The sequence below is a fragment of the Myotis yumanensis genome, unplaced genomic scaffold (genome assembly GCF_028538775.1).
Source record: "Myotis yumanensis isolate MYYU_CA2020_CCGP unplaced genomic scaffold, mMyoYum1.0.hap1 SCAF_1, whole genome shotgun sequence".
Classification (NCBI taxonomy): Eukaryota; Metazoa; Chordata; class Mammalia; order Chiroptera; family Vespertilionidae; genus Myotis; species Myotis yumanensis.
In genome coordinates, this window is record NW_027223752.1 from 132679542 (window position 1) to 132699318 (window position 19777).

General features: G+C 45.7%; 1 protein-coding gene across 1 annotated transcript in view; it reads right to left on the bottom strand.

The window, feature by feature from the left end:
- LOC139015106 (cyclin-Y-like protein 1) overlaps positions 1 to 18081 on the bottom strand; it is a 37425-nt gene extending 19344 nt beyond the window's left edge. Inside the window, exons 1-2 of the mRNA XM_070422434.1 lie at positions 17886 to 18081; positions 4939 to 5138 (exon numbers count right to left, since the gene is read on the bottom strand). Coding sequence (XP_070278535.1) covers positions 4939 to 5138; positions 17886 to 18081 — 396 coding nt within the window. The remainder of the gene's footprint in view (positions 1 to 4938; positions 5139 to 17885) is intronic.
- Between the last annotated feature and the right edge of the window lie 1696 nt (positions 18082 to 19777).

The following is a 19777-nucleotide window of genomic DNA, read 5'->3' on the forward strand; positions in this document are numbered from 1 at the left end:
AAATGGCACCAGAGGTTTGACTTTTGTCGTTGAGTTTTGCTGAGGAAGAATTTAGAGCCAAGAACTTAAATTATAAGAGAAAGTATATTTAGAAAGTCACAGAGGTAGAAGTGAGCCATTGTTGCTGCGTGGGCTCAACACACAAGTTACAGAGGCAGAAGAAGGGCCCCTGGAACTTAGAAGTAAGGAAGGAAGAATATACACGACCGGGGGAACAAGACGGGGAAGGCAAGGGCATGCTCCAGAGTGAGAGCACCTGAGAAGAGGGCGGGGAAAACTACAGGCATGCTCAAGGGAGAGAGCACAGGTGCTGGGTCCTTCATCTTAAGGGCTTTTACCTAAAGGCAGAAATTTTAGGGATGGTCTTAGGGGACCTAAGCTGGGCCTGAAGCTGAAACCAACTGAGGCCTAGATATTACTTCTACTTTGACCAAAACTCTGTCTCTAAGCTCAGCAGACTGGAGGCTTTGTTACTAAGATTTTTAGAATCAGGCCAGAACCTCTTTTGTCCTCAGGGCTTAATGCTACGGGAGTCAGGATGCAAGGGCATGCATGGAAGTTGTATGAGGCTATTCTCTGGGCCCTTTGTTTCTCTTTAAGGGTGTCCATATGCTGGGGCGGAAAGGTGAGGGGACCAGAGATATGAAAGTTCAGGGGTTGTAAACTGCATGACCGGTGATATGCTAAGGGAGGAAAGGTCACCCTTGGGTGAGGTCCCACCCTACAATACTTGGTTTCCCAGTTTTGCCCATTGCTAGGCACCAACAGCTTTCTATTTTGGTGACATACTTGGCCTATCGTTCCTACTCTGTTCGTGTCTGCCTCACTGCCTACTGAATCAGTTTTCTTGTGTTATTATAAACTAATTCAGATAAGCCTTCCTTCCTCATATTCCTGTAAAATAGCTTTCATCATGCTGTCACACTTTCCCACCAGTGTGCCCCTCATATACACAAAAGACAGGAAGGGAGATTATCCGGTTGATATCTTTTAAAATACAGAGCATTTAAAAACTGCCAGTAGCCAATAATCAGAAATATCTTTATATTATACTAGAGGCCAGATACACAAAATTCATGCAGGAGTAGGCCTTCCTTTCCCTTGCTGCCAGCACCAGCTTCCCTCTGGCACCCGGGACCCAGGCTTCCCTCGCAGCCCTGGCTTCATCTGGAAGTTGGTTGTCCAGGAGGATGTGGGGTCAAATTAGTATATTATACTTTTATTATTATAGATAAAATATCAATTTGCCTGTTTCAGATGCTTCCCTTTAAAGCCACTGACTCCTCAGTAACCAGAAGCTCCAGATGGCATAATTTGAAAACAATCATTATTTGGAGGAATAAATTCTCCTTCAAGCTAGAAATATCTTAACTATAGCTAAAACTCTGATATGTTTCTTAAGCCATGCCGTTAACATATACTTTACTTTTCGGATCTCATCAGACAAATACAGCTTAAAATATGAAAACTCATCCAAATACTTTTTTACTAAATGGAAGGTTTACTACTATACAGCTGCAATATGGCATATAATACACCATAATAAAGTCAATTATGACCAGAAACCTATATAGGGGGGAGTAAAAAGAATAGGAATAAATGCACCAAAATATAGACTAGTTAGTAAAACTTTGGGTGATATTTGTTTCCATTTCCTCTATTTAAATTTTTTTCCATTATAAATGTACATTGTGTTCTATTTGAAAATAGTGCTAAAACACTGAAAACTTTTAATCAGACATGGGCTCACAGGTCTATGGGGGTTCATTTAGTAAAGCAACACTTTACATTATAGTACTGTTAGATCCAATCAAAGCAACACTGAGTACTTCCCCATCAGTCCAGGTCTACTCCCAATTTTTCAAAATTTCCAGTACCAAGTATCTAGTACCCACTATGGTGGCAGAATTAAATCTCATAGCAAATCCTGGATATACTGGCTGCCAGATGATTATGTTCCTCTCATCTTGCTTGAATATGTAAAACAATTGTTCTTTATGGTTAAAACTTTACTGTTGCTGGCTTACAACCTCAATAAACTCAATAAACTCCACAGAAAACCATAGAGATAAAAATGCAAATACTAAAAAAGAATCAAAGAACCTAAATGCTAATGACAAGATAGTCTTTGTAGGTATTTCAGTAGGTCACTAGAATACACAAGGCAAAAATCCTACTGTATGTTCACTCATTCAGAACAAATGGTAGAATAGATTGACTTTTACAATCTTTTCAAGAAAGGGAAGCGGTTCCTTAGATTTACTTATTTATTATTATGGTTCTTTTTTATTGTCTAAATTTTTTCATGTCTACTTTTTCCTCAATTGACTGCCCCTGCCATTCCCACGCCGGGTGGGCAAGCCCCTACCGCCCCAGTGTCTGTGTCCATTGGTTATGCTAATATGTATGCATACAAGTCTTTTGGTTTCTCTTCTTACCACCCCTCCGCCCCCGCTGCCATTTGTCTCTGGATCTATTCTTGTTTATCAAATTATGTTCATCATTATATCATACATATGAGTGAGATCATGTGATATTTATCTTTCTCTGACTGGCTTATTTCGCTTAGCATAATGCTCTCCAGTTCCATCTGTGCTGTTGCAAATGGTAAAAGTTCCTTCTTTTTTATAGCAGCACTAGAGGCACGGTGCATGAAATTTGTGCACTGGGGGTGGTGTCCCTCAGCCCAGCCTGCACCCTCTCCAATCTGGAAACCCTAGGGGTTATCCGACTGCTCGTTTAAGCCCAATCCATACACCGGCAGTTGGACATCCCTTTCACAATCTGGGACTGCTGGCTCCTAACCACTCGCCTGCTTGCCTGCCTGATTGCCCCTAACTGCTTCTGCCTGCTGGCCCAATTGCCCCCAACTGCCCTCCCCTGATGGGCTGATCTTGCCCTCAATGGCCCTCCCCTGCTGGCCTGGTTTCGTCCAACTGCTCTCCCCTGCCAGCGTAATCTCACCCCCAACTGCACTCCCCTACCAGCCTGATTACCCCTAACTGCATCTGCCTTGGCCCCTACCACCATGGCTTTGTCCAGAAGGAATTTGGACATCCAGAAGATGGTGGGTCAACTCAGTCTAATTAACATATTACCCTTTTATTAGTATAAATAAATTATATAGGATAGGATTGCTTAAAGGGGGGAGGGAAGCCTTTTTCAGCAGGAGGAGATGCACTTGGCAGACAAAAATACATAATCACTGTATCTTGATTGAGAGCCAGCCCTATGCACTGTACAGCCAAACTTATCATTAAAAAATTGAACCGCTTTTTTACACTTTACACCTTACACCAAACAACCTTTGCCCTTAAAACCTCTCCTCAGCCCCCACCTTAAGTTCTGCCTTCACAGTTCACCCAGATTAGGTTTTGATTGGCCAATTTCTATGCCAGTCAGCATCAAAAGCTCTGCCTCCTAGGCAGCCATTGGCTCTTCTCAGTTCACCCAGATTTGTATGATTGGTCAGTTTCTATGCCAGTCAGCATCTCTGGGCCTATCTCTGGGCCTGACCAGAGAGGCGTGGCTGAACAGCAGCCACCCCAGGCTTCTGGCAAGCAGGCTGAACTGCTGACCTCTCAGAGAGAGCGAGCTGCGGCTGCTGGTGAGGCCCAGAGAGAGAGAGAGGCAAGGGCTGATCAGCAGCTGCCACGGAGGCTGCGGATCAGACCCTGCTTCTCTCTCTGGGCCTCACCAGAACCTACAGCAGCTGATCAGCCCTGTCTCTCCCGTTTTCTGAGAGGTCAGCAGTTCAACCCGCTCGCCAGTCCCTGCTCACCCGAGCCTGCTGCATGTGAAGTGTGGTGTTCGGTTGTCCCTTCAGCTGTTTTGTATTATGGACCCTGGCTCTTTGTATGTATAGACTAGTAGCCCAGTGCAAAAATTCATGCATGGGGGTGGGAGGGAAAGGGGGACCCTCAGTATGGCCTACACCGTCTCCAATCCAGGAGACCTCGGGGAATGTCCGACTGCCTGTTTGTTCCTACACTTTTAACAGATGACAGCTCCACTGTTGTTTCTTTCTTCTCATGCTTAAAACAATTGGAATTAGTAGGTATTCAAAGTGTGTATACATTTTGGGAGGACACTCTGTCTATCTCTAGTCAGCGGTGAAAGGAACCAACAGCGGATTTGGAACCCCCAGACAGGGAACCACGCTCACTCTCCACATGTCTCCCCACTTCACTTTCCACCTTCACGGGGAGCGGGAGAATCAATGTTTTCTCTCATTAACTCAGAAAAGCACATTCTGTCACCCGCCCCCTGGCAGGTGTGCGCTAGGACCCATACGAGCGAGGCTCAGTCAGGCCAGCCTTTGCTCATGGGTGCTGGCACCCAAAATGCACATTCCTCCTCTGCAATCACCCCGACTATCCCACTGTTTCAGTGAGAGGACGGACCTCTTCGCCTCCTCTGGGTTCTTGATCTTGAATGCTGACCAAAGGCACCTCAGTGAGGGCCGCCCGTGCCCACCAGGTGTGTCTGTCTGCACCTGCTCCCACCTAGGCACCTGCATTAGCCCCACAGAGGTGATTTCAAGCTGCACTGGCCTCCACGGGAACAGGGCATCACCACTCCACCCTCTCACTGTCATCTCACAGGCGCGCACCCTCAGCACCCAGAACACTCAGCCACTCTCCAAAGGACGTGAGCGTGTCGGAGGGGACGAGTGCACATCCTGTGGGGTCTTAGGCATGCTAGGGTTGATGGAAGTGCAGTGGAGGGGTGGGGAGAACTTGAGTCCGCCTTGTTCCAGGACTGTTGCAGGCACACAAGGGTGACAACACCTTGGGGGATGTTCACATGCAAGGGGGGGAGGAGAGGATATGTATACCGGAGGCCTATGGCTTTGCAGATATGCAAACCTCCAGGGTGTGGCCAGGAGGACATCAATCTGGCCCTCCATGGTGGCTGTCCTTGTGATCACACACCTACTGGGCCAGGAGGTGGGACTTGTGCAGCCACTTCTTGGCACTTCACCTCGACCCACAGGCTCCGGATGGCACGCTCACAGCTGCCATTGCCACCATGTGGGGAGTACTGGCCGCCCTCCCCTGTCCAGAGGCTCTTCTTACGCACTGACCACAGGCCCAGAGCAGTCTGGGCGGGGCGGGACGCTGGCGTGTGCTGCTCACCTACCCACAACGGCTGGGATGGAGTGGAAGCCAGGCATCCCGACCTGCTGTGGCCGGCTGCTCCATGCCTCCACGCATTGCACACTGACACGGAGCGGCCAGGATGAGACACCTGCCCGAAGGCGCTGGGTGCCTATGCACATGCACGCTGCCCACAGGCCTGCCATCTTTGTTGGGTTAATTTGCATACTCATCCTGATTGGCTGGTGAGCATAACAGAAGTGATGGTCCCAGAGTTGGTGAAAGTCCTGGGAGCCCATGGTGTGGCTTGGCGTGCCTCCTGGGGCTGGTGAAGGTCCCAGGAGCCCGTGGCTGCGGCCACCGTTGCCTTCTGGGGCACTTGACACCTGCGTATGCAAATTAACCGCCATCCTTGTTGGATAATTTGCATAGTCACTCGGATTGGCTTGTGGGCGTGGCTTGGGCATAGCAGAGAGATGGTTAATTTGCATGTTTCTCTCTTATTATATAGGTTAATGAACTCACAGAAAGAGAAATGAAAAAAAAATCCCATTTATCAGTGCACCAAAAAAATTAAGATAACTAGGAATAAATTTAACTAAGGAGGTAAAAGACCTCTACTCAGAAAACTACAGGACATTGAAAAAAGAGATAGAGGAAGATCTAAACAAATGGAAGAACATATTATGCACATGGATTGGTAGAATCAACATCATTAAAATGTCCATACTACCCAAAGCAATCTACAGATTCAATGCAATCCCCATTAAAATACCAACTGCACATTTCAAAGATCTTTAACAAACTTTTCTAAAATTTATATGGAATAAAAAAAGACCCTGAATAACCACAGCAATGCTGAGAAAGAAGAACAAAGTTGGAGGGATCACAATACCAGAAATGAAGCTATAACAGCAAGACATGGTTCTCACAACTGCCTGGTACTGGGACAAGAAAAGACAAATAGACTAATGGAATAGAACAGAGAACCCAGGGTTCCTCAGATTTAAGTTCAATAGCAAAGGCTAGAAAAATTATCATGCCTAAGAGTCTAAGTGACAACTCAAACCTTAGTATCAAGTACCTGTTGAAATCCTGCCTACTGCCTCATCTTAACATATCCTATATAATAAAAGCCTAGGTAGTGTCACGCGACGTTGTCACAAGATGGCTGTAACAAGATGGAAGTCACAAGATGGCTGGCAGGGGACAGCAGTTGCAGGCGATCAGGCTGGCAGGGTGGGCATTCGGGGTCAAACAGGCAGGCAGGAGAGGGCAGTTAGGGGTGACCAAGCCTGCAGGGGAGGGTGTTAGGGGTGACCAGGCCTGCAGGGGAGGGCAATTGGAGCTGACCAGGCCTGTAGGGCAGTTGGGGGCGATTGGGCCAGCAGGGGAGGGCAGTTGGGGGTGATCGGGCTGTAAGGGGAGCAGTTAGGTATCAATCAGGTCGGCACGGGAGCGGTTAGGGGGCAATCAGGCTGGCAGGAGAGTGGTTAGGGAGTGATAAGGCTGGCAGGCAGAAGTGGTTAGGGGCAATCAGGCAGGCAGGCAGGCAGGCGATTGGTTAGGAGCCAGCAGTACTGGATTGTGATGAGGGGGAAGTCCCAGATTGGAGAGGGTGCAGCCAGGCTCAGGGACAACCCCCGCCACCCCCCAGTGCACGAATTTTGTGTACTGAGCCTCTTGTTAGATATAAAAAGACAGCCAGGGACCACCACACATCTGAAGGAAGCCAACAAGAAAGACAGACCAAAGCAGAATGGTAATCACAAGTGTTGTAGAAGTTATGGAGAAAAAGGAACCTTCATTCACTGCTGGTAGGAACATAAACTGTACATCCACTATGGAAAAGTGTATGTAATTACCTCACAAAAACAAGAATAGAATTACCATATGATCCAACAACCCCTCTTTTGGTTATCTACCAGAAAAATTGAAAAAACATTTATTTGCAAAGGTATATGTTCATTGTAACATTATTCCTGATGGCCAAAACATGAAAATAAAGTGTCCTTCAGTAAATGTTTGGATAAAGAAGATGTGGTGTGCGTGTGTGTGCGTGTGTGTGTGTGTGTGTATGATGCTACTACTCAGCCATAAGAAAGGAGGAAGAACTGCCATTTGTCACAACATGGGTATTATATGCTAAATGAAGTCAGACAGAAAAAGCTAAGGAGCATATGCACTCACTCATATGTGGAAAATAAAACTAAAACTCATAGACATAGACAACAGTATGGTGTTTACCAGAGGGAAGGGGTGTGGGGGTAAGTAAAGGGTAAAGGGGACCAAATATATGCTGAGGGAAGATTATTTGACTTTAGGTGGTGGACACACAATGCAATGTAGCGATCATGTATCAGAGACATGTACACTTGAAATCTAAATAAGGATTTTAACCAATGTCACCCCAATGAATTTAATTTAAAAAATCTGAACTTATAAACAAAAAGCAGATTGAAAGCATTTCCTAAAATCTACATGCTAAGAACATCATATTTCTTAGTTATTACTTTCATAGAACAATTTAGAATCTGTGGTATCAGCAAATGGGTTGTCCTATCCTATCTAATAAAAGAGAAACATGGTAATTAGCCGTACCTCCGCTACCCTTCCCATTGGCAAATCAGGGCGATGTGCAAATTAACGGCCAGCCAAGATGGTGGCCGGCAGCCAGGCATCTTGAAGCAAACATTAGGCTTGCTTGCTTCAGTGATGGAGGACTCCAACGTTCCCCTCCTGCTGCTGCCGGCCTCTGAGCTTGCAGTTTGAAACATTGTTACAAATATAGAAGCTAAACAAACTCCAGGAACCTACTTTCAGCCAGCCGGGATCTCAGAGCTGGAGTTGAAACAGTGTTTCGATGATAGAACACAAACAAGCCAGATATCTGCTTTCAACAGCTGAGGTCTAAGAGCTGGAGCCAAGCCTCAGAGCTAAAGCTGGCCCAGAATTAAAAAAAAAAAAAAGAAAAAGAAAAAAAGGAGCGGTTGGGAGCTTCAGTCACCCGCCAGCCTGAAAAGAGCCCTCAGCCCCTCACCCAGACTGGCCAGGAACCCCAGTGTGGATCCCCACGCTGATCCAGGACACCGTTCAGGGCAAACCAGCTGGCCCCCACCCATGCACCAGGCCTCTATCCTATATAGTAAAAGGGTAATATGTCTCCCAGCACCGGGATCAGTGGCGCCGCGAGGCCTCCAGGCAATGGGATCAGCGTGACAGGGGGCAGCGCCCAAACCCCCTGATCGCCCTGCTCTGTTTGTGACAGGGGAAGGTGCCCCAACCCCCTGATCAGCCCTGCTCTGTGCCTGATAGGGGGGAGCTCCCCAACCGCCTGATTGCCCTGCGGCTCTGTGTGTAACAGGGTGCGGCGCCCTAACCCCCTGATCGGCCCTGCTCTGTGTGTGACAGGGTGCAGCGCCCAAACCCCACCCACCACGGGCCCTGCTCTTTGTCTGACAGTGTAGAGCCATAACCTCCCCATCGGAACTGCCCTGAGTGTGACAGGGTGTGGCGCCCCAACCCCCTGATCCGCCCTGCTCTGTGCATGACAGGGGGCAGCGCTCCAACTCCCCAATCAGCCCTGCTCTGAGCCAGACCAGGGCCTGCACCTAGGGATTGGTCCTGCCCTCTGCCACCCGGGAGCAGGCCTAAGCCAGCAGGTCGTTATCTCTCGAGGGGTCCCAGACAGCAAGAGGGCACAGGCCGGGCTAAGGGACCCCCCCCATCTCCCCCGAGTGCACAAATTTTTGTGCACTGGGCCTCTAGTCTATACTAATAAAAGAGTAATATGCTAATTAGACCGGGCATCTTCCACAGGACTGTCCTGACAAAGCAGGGGACTTGGATGGCCTGTAAACTACCCCAGGACCCTTGCCTAGGCCAGCCCCACCCCCAGCAGGGACCCCCCCACCCTGATTGGAGATGACGTCAGCTTGCAAACCACCTAGGCCCCTCACCCAGGCCGGCTCCGCCCCCAGTGGGGACCCCAACCCAATTGGGATTGTGGCTGGCCTGAAAACTACCCTCAGCCCCTCACCCAGACCAGTCCCGCCGCCAAGCAGGGACCCCCACCCCAATTGGGGGCAAGGTCAGCCTGCAAACTTCCCCAGACCCCTCGCCCAGGTCAGCCCTGCCCCCATTGGGGACCTCCACTCAGTTTGGGGGCAGGGCCAGTTTGAAAACCCCACAGCCCCTGCCCCAGGGGCCCTTCCACCCTGCAGGCTTCCCCCACCCTGATCCAGTCTTCCTTTGGCCAGTGATGTTCAGTAGTTAGAGCATTGTCCTTTGCACCAAAAGGTCTAGGGTTTGGTTCCTAGTCAAGGGCAAGTACCTGGGTTTTAGATTCACTCCCTTCCCCTGGTTGGGGAGCATTTGAGAGGCAGTCAGTGGATGTATTTCTCACATAGATGTTTCTCTCTCTCTCTCTCTCTCTCTCTCTCTCTCTCTCTCCCCTCTCCCGCTTCCTACCTCCCATTCTTCTACTCTCTCTGAAAAGCAATAGAAAAGTATCTTCAGGTCAAGATTAAAATTTTCTATATAAAAGCCCAACAACCGGAACAACTGGACCACTATCCTGTAGCTATGATGCGCACTGACCCAGGCCTTGCAGCTGGGGCCCTGACATCCTCAAATCTGGTTCACCCTCACCCCGGACCCAGACAGGAGGGAGGAGGGAGCCCGATTCCTCATGGAATTGGCCGTGCCTTAACCGTGCCTTGCTTGCTGCTGGCAATAAGGGGGGGCTGGCTGGCCAACTTCCCAAGGTCCCTCCCTCCTGCTAGCCGCACCCCCCATCCGTCCCAAATACCGAGGGACCCCACCTGAGCACGACTTTGTACACCAGCTCTCTAGTAAACAAAAAAACAAATAAATAAATAAACTTCAGAAAAGCAAAACATTGCATTGGTAAAAGAATGAAATGCTATAAAAAATGACAGGGTATAAGAGAACACTATCAATTAAAAACTAGATAAACAAAACAGAATTATAAAGTATTGGTGGCCCTAGCCAATTTGGTTTGGTGGATAGAGAATTGGCCTGCAGACCGAAGGGTCCCGGGCTTGATTCTGGTTAAGGGCACATGCCCAGGTGGCGGGCTCAATCCCCAGTAGGGGTCGTGCAGAAAGCAGCCAATCAATGATTATCTTTTATCATTGATGTTTCTATTTTTCCATTCCTCTCTGAAATCAATAAAAATTTTTAAAAAAGGAGGTTGGTGAACAAAGTCAAGGAAACCTCCAGGAAGCAGAAAAAGACAAAATGGGAAATAAGAGGGGGGAAATATTTAGAGCTTTGTCCAGGAATACTGGTCTAAGAGTTCCAATGTCTGAGTAATGGGACTGTTAGGAAAAAGAAGGAGTAAAGAATGTATAAAAGAAACAAAAATATCCCCTGAAAGTAGATAAGACCTGGAGTCTTGATGGCCACAATTAAATGAAAAGGTGCATACCAAAACATACCATCAAATTTCATAATCCCAGGAATAGATAAGCTTCTAAACATTTCCAGAGAAGAAAGGGTGGAGGAAATTATTGAAATTGCAAATATACAGTGTATCATACATTGCCAATATATTTAAGAGCAACACTATAATGAGAAAACAGTAGAAATGTCTTTAGAACTGCAAAAATTAATTTCAACCTAGAATTCTCTGCTTTGTTAAGTAGGAGGCATTTCAGAGGGGCTAGATCTTCAAACAATTTCTGCCCATGTATCCTTTCCCAGCAAAAAGTGCTTCAGTGAAACAAAGGAGAATAACAACACAGAGGAAAACATAAACACGGGACAAAGATTTTCAACCAGTGTACCACCCAGCACACTGGTGTGTGGCAAGAATATTTACAAAATGGAATACCTGACTATTTGGGCAGGGGCATTGACATTTTCCCTTACATTGTCAAATAACAAAATGACAACAACCAACACCACGATAGATGCCAAAAGTGAATGAATCACAATTATACATTTTTTTTTTAGATTGGTAAGACACATATTTTTTTGGAGTGTCACAGAATTTTAGTCATTAGTTTATGCATTCCATGAGATGAAAAAGGTTGAAAATCGCTGATCTAAGAAATCGGGGATCCAACATAAGAGAGCAGTATGTGAGATCCCAGATGACTTTAAAGAAATATGCTTCAAAGCAGACACAGAGCAGGCCTTCAGAGAACAAGTGCATAGTAGAGGAGGATAACAAAAGGCTAGGGAGATGGCTTCCAATGACAAATGGAACAAATGTGGTCAGTACGTGGAAAATATTTTTGACAGGCCTGTGACAAATGTCACAGCATGTTTGGGAAAAAAAATAGAAAAGAAGAAGTGAATACACTAAAAAAATTAACTTCACTACATAAAAATGAAAACTTACTAGGTATTATGTTAATGTAGCATAAATGTAGAGTTTTTGTCCAACAGTTATCTTTCTCTGCCAAGTTACTAGATTGTTAGATATAAAGCAGTTATTTCTGAAATCAGAGAGACCAGCCTACCTGCTGCCTTTGACTACCTGAGATCATGTTGACGAGGGAGAGGGGTTTGGATTATTCTGAAGAAGAGTAGCAGTGCTCAAATTTCAGTAATCCAGGGGGTCCCAAAAATGAATACACATTTTAACAGATGATAACTCAATTTTCACTCCTTTTCAGGTTTAATTGATTCAAAATAATAGGTAAAGTCAGACTATGCTTTGAATAAAGAAAACTTATTCTAATCTCTGACTAGACTTTTTTTTAAGAGGGAGATAGAAAACCAGCAATAGGTGACAAATTGAGGGCACACAAATATCGACTAAAATATTAATTCTTGACATTTGCAATTCCACTGCTTAGTTTTGTTAGCAGTGCCTGGACCAGAATGGCCATCAGTTTGAAAACAGGTATTCACAAAATTATTCACTTCTGAAGATTCTTTCAAATTTTGAAAATGAACTATCCTATATAATAAAAGCCTAATGTGGAAAACGACCAAACGGTGGAATGACCAGTCGCTATGATGTGCACTGACTAGTGGGGGGCAGGCGCTCAATGCAGGAGCTGCCCCCTGGTGGTCACTGCACTCCCACAGTGGGAGTGCCGCTTGGCGGCTCCCACAGCGGGCCAATCCCCACAGGCCTCACCCCCCACCAGGGCCTGAATCACAGGCATGGGGCCTCAAGTAAGTTAATAAACACCAACATAATCATGCAGAGTGCGTATACATTTTTTGATCAAAAGAATGAAGGGCATACAAGGAAAAGGCACAGCCAGAGAACTAGAGGGCTCAACGGTAACAAACATTTGCATAGTCATGATAACAGAAACACTGATTCAGATTTACTAACAACCATGATACATGTTGGGAGAACAGAAGGAGGGAAAGAACACCACACTGGAGGGAGGAAGCTAAGCTGTCAGCTGCTAAAACAACAAGTCAATAGATAACACAAAAATTGCCGTAGCTATTATATGGTTGTTACTTTTGTTAAAAAAACAAAATTAAAAGTTAAGGCAAAAAATTAAGGTAGATCTTTTTATCACAACCATGTTACTGACATTTAACTTAAAGGTCAGAACCCCTTAAAAATGACCATTACTAAACCAAAACTTTCCTGCATATGTAAACTTGTTAATTAAGGTAACAGAAGTGATTAAGAAAATCTTCCAAAACAGGTTCATGCTAATGATACTGGACTCATAATAGATTTTTAACAATTATGGCAGACAATTTTTAATTCAAATTATTAATTTCTTACATAACTTTTTGAGTATGTACTTACATGGTAGAAATAGTTGTTCTTCCTCTTTTCTCCCACTAAGAATACAAAGAATGAACTGATCAATACTGATACAAATGCCACAGAAAAACAGAAGTTACTGATTTTCTGAAAGATTATTAATATACAAAACTAGAGGCCCAGTGAAGGAATTCGTGCAAGGGTGGAGTCTGGCTGGCCAGGCCCCAATCAGGACAGATGTGGGCGGGCCAGTTGAGAGGAGGAAATGGCAGAAGGTTGGCCAGCCAGCCTTCCCTGACTGGGGCCTGATTAGGGCCAAGCTGTCTGCGGGGAGGGGCCATGGGTGAATGTCCAGAATTCCCGCCCCCAATTGGGGTGGGGGAGGCCAATTGAGGGTGGGGCCAGCTGTGGGGAGGGGCTGGATGTGTGTGGGGCAGTGATCAGGGGCAGAGCTGGCTGTGGGGAGGGGCCACGGGCGATCAGGGTGGTGGTGGGTGATCAGGAGTGGGCTGACTGGGGATTAGAGCTGCAGGAGATTGGCTGGCCAGCCTAGTGCCCTATTGGGGAGGGGGAGCAATCAGGGGGAAGGACCATCCTGGGATAGGAGCTGCAGGCTACTGGGAGTGGTGGGGGCCCAGCAGGGGTGATGCGGGCCTGGGGTAGGGGCTGCAGGAGGTTGGCCAGCCAGCCCCCCCACAATCTGGTCAGTTCACTGGCCACAGTGGGCGTCAAAAGGACTGGCCTGATCCCACCCATTATGGTGTTCTAGTCGCTGGCTTTTTATATATATAGATAAGACCAAATTTTATTCCATTTCTTTTATAACTTCCAACAAAATTTAAAATTTAAAGCAGCTGGCAAGATGAGTCGCATAAGCAGTATCTTAAAACTAAGTTTTATACTTTTGACCTAATGGATATTCTGTTTTAGGTACAAATAAAAGTCTCTCATGTCCAGAAGGAAAGGGCAAAGGGCAAAGCCAGGGGAGAAACTTGGCTAATAAAAAAACTTATCTGTTGTGCCTCTGAGCCACTACTCAGTCGTAGTTTCCAATTCTACACGGATACCCTCTGTACTTGACCCACGAGGATCTAACAGTTGAGGGCTCTAAGAACCAGTTTCTGGCCAGGCACCTGCAAGCATCCCGAACCCTTAGGTAACCACCTAGAATATCTTACTAAGAAATTAAATGCATCTCTACTCAACTGCAAAGTAACCTATCCAATTTAAACTTTAAAATGATGGGGCTAAGCTAAGTAAACAAGTGTACAACACACAAAATCATTTTGCTCCAATAAAGATCTGAAGAAAAATAAAAGCTCCAAAGAGGGTCTTGGGCTGAACTCTGCTTCCCACTCTGCCTCCTTTAACGTGGCAGGGGCATCATAGGCACACATTCCTTAGGACTGAGGAGAGGGGCATGGGATAGCACTTCCTTTAGTCTCTCACCCTGTCTCTACAGCTGAGCAGCCCCTGGCTCTGGAAGAAACTGAGAAATGCAGCAATCCTAAGCAAAATGATCAGCTCCAGACAGTCATGCACACATGCCATGAAAACGCATGTTAAAACCCCCACTTTGTATTGAGCTGCATGGATGCAAATAAGATGGACCCTTCCCTGCCTGTACTTCTGCTGTCACAATCAACTGAGACTCGATCCTTGTGCCTTTTTAAGCAAGTAAACTCGATTGAACATAACATTAAGGAAATAAGCAGGCAAGCAGAAGCATTAAAGTCCTACAGTTCTGGTTCTTATCCTAAAACAAACAGGACACAGGAAATTGACATAGTTGTAGGTGCTCCTGCTTGGCTTCTGGGAACCCCATAGGGCTCTGTTCCTCTGAGGTACTCTGGCAGCATTACATAGGGGAGAGAGTTTGAATAGCTTCAAATTCTAATATGGGACAGGATCCTGTGCTTGAGCACTATGTAAGATCACAAATTCAATCCTCATATGTAAACAAGTGAAATGTTTTTTATTTGTTCAAACAAAAACCTGTGACCTAAATCCTATCTTGACTTACCAATCATTTGACATTTCTTCCGGAAAATTGTGCCAGCCCCAGGATGGCCAGAAGGGATTAAACCTGAAGGAAGAAGAGAAAAGGCATACAATTTTGCTGAGTAGAAAAATTGGTAATTTAAAAAATAGCTACACATCAACTTGTATCACTTCCTGTTGGGAAGACTTTTTTAAAAATATATTTTATTGATTTTTTACAGAGAGTAAGGGAGAGGGAAAGAGAGTTAGAAACATTGATGAGAGAGAAACATAGACCAGCTGCCTCCTGCACATCCCCTCCTGGGGATGTGCCCGCAACCAAGGTACATGCCCTTGACAGGAATTGAACCTGGGACCCTTGAATCCACAAGCCAACACTCTATCCACTGAGGGAAACCGGTTAGGGCATGGGAATACGTTTTAAGTAATGGTAATCAGCCGATTTTAGTAAAGGCAACAATATAAAAATTCTACTCAGAAAATTCAAAATTGCAGAATCTTGCTATACATGTGCAGTAAAACCCGGCTATGTCTTAGACTTTTTTTTCTAACTTGCACCTAAATAATCTATGGATTATTTATGTGTTTCCCCACTTCTACTTATCAATTAGAAATATAGTCAGTCTCTTTCACGCTGATATTACCAGCCCATTTCAGAAACCGTGTTAAGAAACAAATTAAACTGTGGCCAATTACTGTCAGGTACCTGCTATTACATCAAATATGCCCAAGTCATGAGCTATATTTGGCAAATGTTCTTTACCATTTGGCTAATTCTAACTCCATTCACAAAATGAACTTATTTAGTTAGCTGTGGCTTACTTGGGGCTATTCATCGTGGCACGTTTAAAAGGGTAGTATAAAAGCTCAATGTTTTAATCTACGGGGAAACTTTCACGACAGTGACTTTTTACACTTTCATCAAAGTGATTTTTTTCAATCTTTATTGTTCAAAGTATTACAGATGTCCCCTATTTTCCACAATTGTCCCCTTCTAGCCCACGCCCAGGCCGTCACCCCCCTATTGTCTGTGTCCATGGGTTATGCATATATGTGAAAGTTTTCACTTGCATTCTTTGCTTGATCTAGTCCTACCCACCCACCCACTCCAGCCTTCCCTCTGAGATTCATCAGCTATTTCATATTTCTATGTCTCTGGATCTATTTTGTTCATCAGTTTGTTGTTGTTGATGTTTTAGACATAGATGGAGTGGTAATTGTTGTTTCTGAGTTGTATACAATAATATCAAATGGAAATAATCAAGACTGGAGCAAGTTAAATAGGCTCACTTTGTGGAGAGTTTATAACATATAGGCTGCATTCTAAGGAGCGCTGTGTGCATCAACAAATTGAATTTGGCACATCAATCACCAGCATGTCAGCCTGTCCTGTTCAGCAGCTGGTTACACATCCGTTCACATCTCTAAGTCTCAGTTTCTTCATCAGCAATAGAAGAATATACACGGGACTTGTTTGCAGTTAGAAGGACCAAATGGGCTATACATGGGAGTGAGCTGTAAATCTTAAATATATAAAGGTCCTATTTTGGTCTCTCATCCAACACTACCCATCTACTAACTGGTTTATAAAACCACTCAGACAGAGGCTTACCTTATAGCACCAAACAGAGTGAACAGAAAATTTCACAGGTTCTCACTTGTTTTGTGTTTAAAGGTACAATTCATTAAGTCACATAAGTTGCTTGTTTTTTCATACTATTTTAATATACTGAACAGGGAGTACTTTTCAGTTATAAAGACATAGCCACCATCCAGGTGAAACCCTAGGCTTAATTTTTCTAACTTTTAAAGAAATTAAAAGCTAAACTAGAGTTTAAATAGAATAAGAGCTATGATGTGTTTTCTCTATGAAATAATCTCTACCATTTAAATGAAAAAAAAAGGGCCAAAGAGGCTTTAACATCTTTGTAAATGTATGTTTCCTACTTCACAAATCACAGTCTTCATTAGCTATATTTGTTACCCAGAATTATTTTAAACCAAGTACCATATTTCCACACTTCTCCCTCTCTCCTCCCACTTCTCCACTCCCCAAACCCCTCTTCAGGCATCTGGTCTTCAGAACTTTGACCTCAACATTCTTACAGTTAAACAGGAACCTGCTGGCAGTACGGGAGACGATGAGGACAAACATTCTTGCACACAATTTTACATCTTAACTGCCAAGACTTTATGTTACAAACTAAAGTCTACATATGTGTGTTCTCTTTAGAAACTTTTGACCAACACTATTGTGAACCATACCCGCTCCTTTGGGACAAACAATGTGACAGGGAAGTCTGTTAGGTCACTGAAGGAAGACTGAGGAAATTTTGTGTCAACGTGGACATATCAAAGTAATCAGAACTCCCTGGGTTCTGCTATAAGTAAAAAAACAAACAGGCAACTATTCTCTGTAGGACTGGCAGTAACATTTCACATGATTCGAGAAATTTTGAGTTCCCTCTCCCACCATTTCCTTCTGTGTTCAAATTATAAGTTGGAAGGAATAAATAGCTTCTATCCAGGCAACTGAAAACAGCCAATGTAATAACACTATATAGGTTCTCTGTCGGTTATCGATTTTGAGTTTACCTAACAACCCCTAAAATCTTTGCAGCAGAACTGTTCAGAGTATCAACTGTCTTAACAGGTGGAAACAAGGGTATCACTGGGCCCTACCTGATTCCTTCACTAAGAACCAAAAGGCTAGGTAAGGACAGGGAGATGAGATGGAACCTTGGAAGTTGGGATGTTAAAGTTTTCACTGAGAAAAAGGAGAAAATATACCCACAATTCTTCCTGGAGTCCCAGGAGACACTACAGAAAGCCAGGAACAGGATGGGCCAACTGGAGTGTCTCAGGCTGAATGGGGATGGAAGAAAGAACTGGGTAGTTGGGTACTGAACAGGGAAAGAAACTGGCCAGACATGACGGGGGTGGGGAAATAAAGGTTCGGGATGCCAGAAAGAAGGCAAGGAGGAGTCTGAGGTGGTGCCCATCTAGGGGGTCCTGGGGTCAGCAGAGCCCAGAGGTGTGACTGAGATCAGCGAACCCCTGTCACTCCTTACCTTTGGGCGTTTGCCGGTTACTGAGGCGCAGCACAGGGTGGCATTTGCAGAACAGGAGACCCAAGTCCTCATGTGCCCAGGCAGCTTGAGTCACCTCACAGGCATCAGACTCAGGGTGCGGATTCACCCACTCCAAGCTCTGGCCCACCTTGGGGCTGGCATTGGGCTTCAGGCAGCAGCTGAATTTGTTCCCCATGAGGAACCTCTACTCCTGCTGCTGTCACTGCCTTCACTCAACAGTCCCCCTAACCACCCCCCGCCCCGCCCAACCCCCAAAAGGGCAAACCCAGGGGCCCCCGCCGCCCCCGCCCAGCTGTCAGCTGCTGCCGCCTCCACAGAGTTGACTAGTCTGTGAGGACAGCCAGCAGTCTCAAGTATTTAAAAGGTGTGCTGATCAGGCAACTGCTGAGAATCACAACCACTGCAAGAAGAGAGCACAGCCAAAGCTCCACCGCCTGCCACAACTGCTTCTCAACTGAAGGCAGAGCTCCTGGCGGGCCCCAGCCAACCAGAACACATTCTGTGGTCACCTGGTTACGAGGGACCAATCACGGCAGCGTTCCCTCCATGTGCCCACCTGGCAGGGAAGGCAGTGGGTCAGAATGCTGGTCTCCCTGCCCTGTAGGCCCTCTATCCCCTCTCCCAGCGCACTCATGTGGCCCAGCCTCGGGCTCCAAACAGCATTTCCTAAACACACTCAAATGTTGTCAGGAGGGCAGGAAACCTGCAAATGCCCTTGGCGATGGCCAAGAAGTGAATACATTTTTCAGTTACTGTACACGTTTTGGAGAAAAACAGAAAAAAATCAAGAAGAAAAAGATGTGTACAGTAATTGCAAAATGTACAGACATTTAGAAACCCTTCAATCAAATAGTTGCCCCCCCAAAGGACCAGAGGGAGTGTTTTCCTTTATTAAAAGAATAGGAGAAAAAGGTCACCTCAAAAAATCAGGGAAACAGAGATTATTAATATTCAACAGTATAAGAGATATGTCTGGTGACAAGAATGAGCAAGATGTTGCCGAAACCGGTTTGGCTCAGTGGATAGAGCGTAGGCCTGCGGACTGAAAGGTCCCAGGTTCGATTCCGGTCAAGGGCATATACCTGGGTTGCGGGCACATCCCCAGTAGGAGATGTGCAGGAGGCAGCTGGTCGATGTTTCTCTCTCATCGATGTTTCTAACTATCTCTCTCCCTTCCTCTCTGTAAAAAATCAATAAAATATATTAAAAAAAAAAAAAAAAAAAAGAATGAGCAAGATGTTAACATGTGGAGACCACAGTGGAATGGGAAATGACCTGATGAATTTCAGTTTCTTTTAAATAGCATCTAGTTACGTCCTTAGAACCTGGATTTAACTGGATGCTATTAATAATATTATTGTCTAAAGTCCTAGGAATGTCATTAGATAGCATTTTGGATGGCTCTTGGAAGCTTGAGACAACACTGAAGATTATGTTGTAAACAGTGCCTGCACTTAACGCCAGAGACGCGCACAACAAAACTCAGACTTCAATTGCCAGACATTTAAGGTTTTCCCTCCAGGCCCCAGAAACCTAAGAACACGTGCTCTTTCTGCAGACTGCGCCCTTCCTCCCACCTTCCCTTCCCAGGATCAGCAAGGAGAAAGCCTGTGCCAGAGGGCATAAGCCTGTCCCTACAACACCTGGAGCCCACTCTCCCCACCCCCTTCTACTTTCTGACAGCGCCCCAAACACTGCTGCCAGATCCCAGGGAGCCAGGGCCTGGCGCTCAGGGTAAGGCGTCCTGTTGCCATAGTGTCTGAGGCTTCTCCTGGACAGGCAGGCTCCATGGATCCAGGTGGACACAGACCTGGGAAGGAAGGTCTCCGCACCTCCATCCAGGAGAGGGGGTATCCATAGAATCTGCTTGT